This window comes from Eucalyptus grandis, chromosome 1 (assembly GCF_016545825.1).
Source record: "Eucalyptus grandis isolate ANBG69807.140 chromosome 1, ASM1654582v1, whole genome shotgun sequence".
Classification (NCBI taxonomy): Eukaryota; Viridiplantae; Streptophyta; class Magnoliopsida; order Myrtales; family Myrtaceae; genus Eucalyptus; species Eucalyptus grandis.
The window spans coordinates 33,695,288-33,699,284 of NC_052612.1; the positions used below are offsets into that span (position 1 = coordinate 33,695,288).

Consider the following 3,997-nt stretch of genomic DNA (forward strand, 5'->3'; position numbering starts at 1 on the left):
CAAGTTTATTTCGATAATAAAAGGTTCACCTTATTGTCTGTCTTGGATGATTAATCCTTTTAATATCCATCTAAATGCGCATGAAAATGGTGTTTATGTGGTTGTGGCGTGTGGCATGATTGCAAATTCATTACTTGTCATTGCAAATACATATATCAAGAATCTTAACATGCACATGACGTGCACACGGCCTGCACATGGCGTGTACAAAGAACTTTTCTCAAACTTGATATTAATTGTTTTGGTTGATTTAAGTTGCACATGTATATTATCTTTTTTCTTCTTTCTCTTGATCTGGAAATTCTTGATTAGACATTTCATTATATACATGCATTTGCTATCATATTATCAACCGTTAATAATGGGACTAATCATATGACTAATGAACATCGTAGGGAAATTCGATTACGTTCTTCCAGAGAAATTATTGTTTTCTTACACGTTCAAGCATGAAGGCAAATGCAACATCCCTTATTCTATTTATTTTTGTTGGATCAATTTGATATCTTTCTCGCTCTCGAAAAAGAGGATTGGGATTGGAGTATAGTAAAAGTGCACATCTGGTAGTCAAAGACAATAAAGAAGAAAAACTAATTGATGGTTACATTCACTATTTGAACATCTCACGACTTTGTAATTGTATTTATGTTTTGTCTTTAACAAATACAAGCAACAAAATGCATAAAATATAGAGGCAGCAACTATTTCAGCCTTGCATAGTACTAATGTTCTTTCAATTAGCTATTGATGACCCTGCAATTCGCTCGGATCTCCCCGGCACTTCCTGTCAAGACACCGATTTTACCCATCTTCACCATTGCAGCCGCAAAAATTTTCTTCCAAATGAATGGATTTCTTGCATTTTGAGTAACTTGGTTTGCAGTTGCAGAGTTTGTGAGGAGTGTCTGGTCTGATGTGAACAAGCCTCGATTCGCAAGTATGCCCTGATAATAGCTTGTATCCATCATGTTCGGGCTAGGGGGGTCCATTGGAACAACTAGGGTCGAATCATTGTTTTGTGGACACCGTTGCTTCAACATGGATGCATATGTAGGGTCCAAGCTTGGGTCCTGGTTCACAGTTGTATTGAAGCTGTACAGTCTATTGTTGAAGGAAGTGCAGTGAGACCGACCGATTGTATGCGCTCCTGTGACACGCATGAAGCGAGTTTTTTTTTTTTTAATGTAAATATTCCTTTTTCTGATTATGAAATTGGGGAGGACTCAAGAATGTAAGTTGCCTACAACACATAATGGGCCAAGTATTACAGAAATCTAGGACCCCACTTTCAAAAAGAGAATAGTATCATGTATGATTTTTTCCTTTATATTCGTCCCTGTGAGCATTTTTTTCCTCTAATGTTACTCTTTCCTACATAATCTTGATGTTCTATTTTTTATCTGGACTTAAATAGCCACATTTCATAGATTGCTGCTATAAGTGAAGAGTTACCGGAGAGTGTGACCATTTCTTCTTGAGTGAAACCCTTGTTGGCAAACAATTGTGTGAGTTGATTGACGTTGAAAGACGGGAGAGGTAAGTTTATAGTCTCTGGAGCTAAAGAGACTCTACCATCTCTTCTTCCTGCAGGAACATTGTACCCAAAGCCTCCCGTCTACAAAAAGAAAACAGAACGCCTCATGTTTATTAGTATGATGAACTTATGCTCAAGTTGGTAAATATACAGAGTTAAGGGGTTTGCGGGATTACGATCTCCACACTATCTCTAGCTGCAAAGGCTAGTATGTCAGCACAGGAAACAACTCCTTTGCACATAGTTTCGAGCCTAGCCTTGGCACTGTCAATTACTTCGAATCCTCTCAGACTAGGATTGTTGGCTGGAGAATCCTTTTCGGCTGTGTTTGACGGAGTGGAGTCAATGAGCACGGAACCTTCACAACCCTAAGATGGATCAAAGCACGCGATGTTTCTTAAAACTCACAAATGAAATCCATTCCCGAAACAGAGCTAAGGTACTTCTGTGAGGGTCATTGAGTTTAGAAGGAGCATATTTAAACAAGATTTACAGCACGGCGCATGATTAATGAGACAGCTGCGGTAGATGAATAATGAACACATCAGACACAACAGAAATATCTAAACTTGTTAAATGCATTTAGGCACATCTAGTTAAGCAATTAACTTTTAATAAATGTATGTATCATATTCCAATTCGAATGTGCAATATAATTAGTAGACGTATCATATCTATTAATTAGGTCATGGCAATTCCGTTAAATTAATCGAAAGATACTTCATTGACATAAAAGCTTGTAGTAGTCAATTCATGTTCTACATATGAGACCGGCACGTGGGTATGGCATGTGAGTGGCGTAAATTGCAATGAATTAATGAACTCTTAGTTGACACATTATTCTGCATACAAAAATACAACCAAAGGAAAAAGGAAAGGAAATTAGTCGACGCTTTTAGTTGACCTTGGTGAAAACATTAATTGCAATTAGAGCTACAACAAAAGATGGGATAGTGTCATTGGTTTTCACTCACCCTAACAAAGCAGTCATGAAAGTGCATCCTCACAAGGCCAGCAGCCAAACCCTTGTCCTTGATGAAAGCTTTTCTGACCTCATCCTTAACGATGAACTCGGCCAACCTGCACGAGTCCTTATAGAACCCAACTTGAAGCTGAGACTCGACGCATCGAGACAGTGAGACCAGGACCAAAGCGATACATACAAGAAGCTTCTTCATCTGGAAAAACTACGCGATTCTTGATTCTTCACCCGAAATCAAACTTTTCTTTGAACTGGATTGAAGCTTTGCGTTGCATGCACCTTGCAAAACCCTGCCATATATATAGCACAAGCATCCCAATGTATCTACTCATTGAGATGTATCATCTATTACACGTAACTAGAAGTTAAAATTTTTGTCTACCCACTTGCGAACAACCGAGAGGGTTGTGACATGATCGATCAAAGCGCTTTTGCATTACAGTGAGAGACGTGGAAGATGTAGGAAACGGACAACCCGGGTTGGATCGATCAAAGCGCTTTTGCATTACAGTGAGAGATGTGGAAGATGTAGGAAACGGACAACCCGGGTTGGATCGATCAAAGCGCTTTTGCATTACAGTGAGAGACGTGGAAGATGTAGGAAACGGACAACCCGGGTTGGATCGATCAAAGCGCTTTTGCATTACAGTGAGAGATGTGGAAGATGTAGGAAACGGACAACCGGGGTTGGATCGATCAAAGCGCTTTTGCATTACAGTGAGAGACGTGGAAGATGTAGGAAACGGACAACGGGGGTCGGATCGATCAAAGCGCTTTTGCATTACAGTGAGACGTAGAAGATGTAGGAAACGGACAACCGGGGTCGGTTCGATCACTGGCATCACTTTTGCTATTATAATATTTCCTTCGTGAAGGCCCACGATCAGGATTTACACGAGAAATCTGGGTCCGAAACAAGGACCGAATCAAAGAAAATGAAATCTTTGTTGATTTTTTTTTTTGCGGGGGGGGTGGTGTGGTGGTGTTTAGCTGGAGGCGAGTTCCGATTCTGCAAATATAATATAGGCCCCATTCGCGAACGACAGAAATTTGGGTGTGCAGTTTCCACGTTGTCTTTTTCCTGCTTTTGGCGTTGCTCGGCTAGGCAAATCGACGGATGCCGACTACAGTTCAGCGAAGTGCATCGACACGAGAGGATGAGCCAGTGCCATCTCGAATCAATGAACTTGCACGTAGCTCGAGATTCCGCCGAAGAATATGCTGCGAAACCGAGCGCACGGACGTTGGTCCATGTACATATGTCGCCCCTCTCTCGAGTCGTGGCCGATTGTCCTTGGCCTTTGCTCTCAATATTGTTAAAGACGTAGGAGGGAAGTCATCAAATCGAACGGATTAATAACTAATCTGGTCCATCATTTAGACTTTCCATGATGGTGGGGTATTTGGAAGAAAGTCGGCGGAAGACAACTTACCTTTTCCGATGGGCGATCAACAATTTACCCTGGAACGAACGTTGAATT

General features: G+C 40.9%; 1 protein-coding gene across 1 annotated transcript; it reads right to left on the reverse strand.

The window, feature by feature from the left end:
* Positions 1 to 589: 589 nt before the first annotated feature.
* On the reverse strand, positions 590 to 2,836 carry LOC104437178 (peroxidase 5). The gene is made up of 4 exons (XM_010050077.3): positions 2,509 to 2,836; positions 1,711 to 1,902; positions 1,453 to 1,615; positions 590 to 1,147 (listed from the first exon to the last, which is right to left on the reverse strand). The coding sequence occupies exons 1-4, from the start codon at positions 2,710 to 2,712 to the stop codon at positions 738 to 740; spliced, it is 969 nt and encodes a 322-aa protein (XP_010048379.2). The 5' UTR covers positions 2,713 to 2,836; the 3' UTR covers positions 590 to 737.
* Positions 2,837 to 3,997: the final 1,161 nt, after the last annotated feature.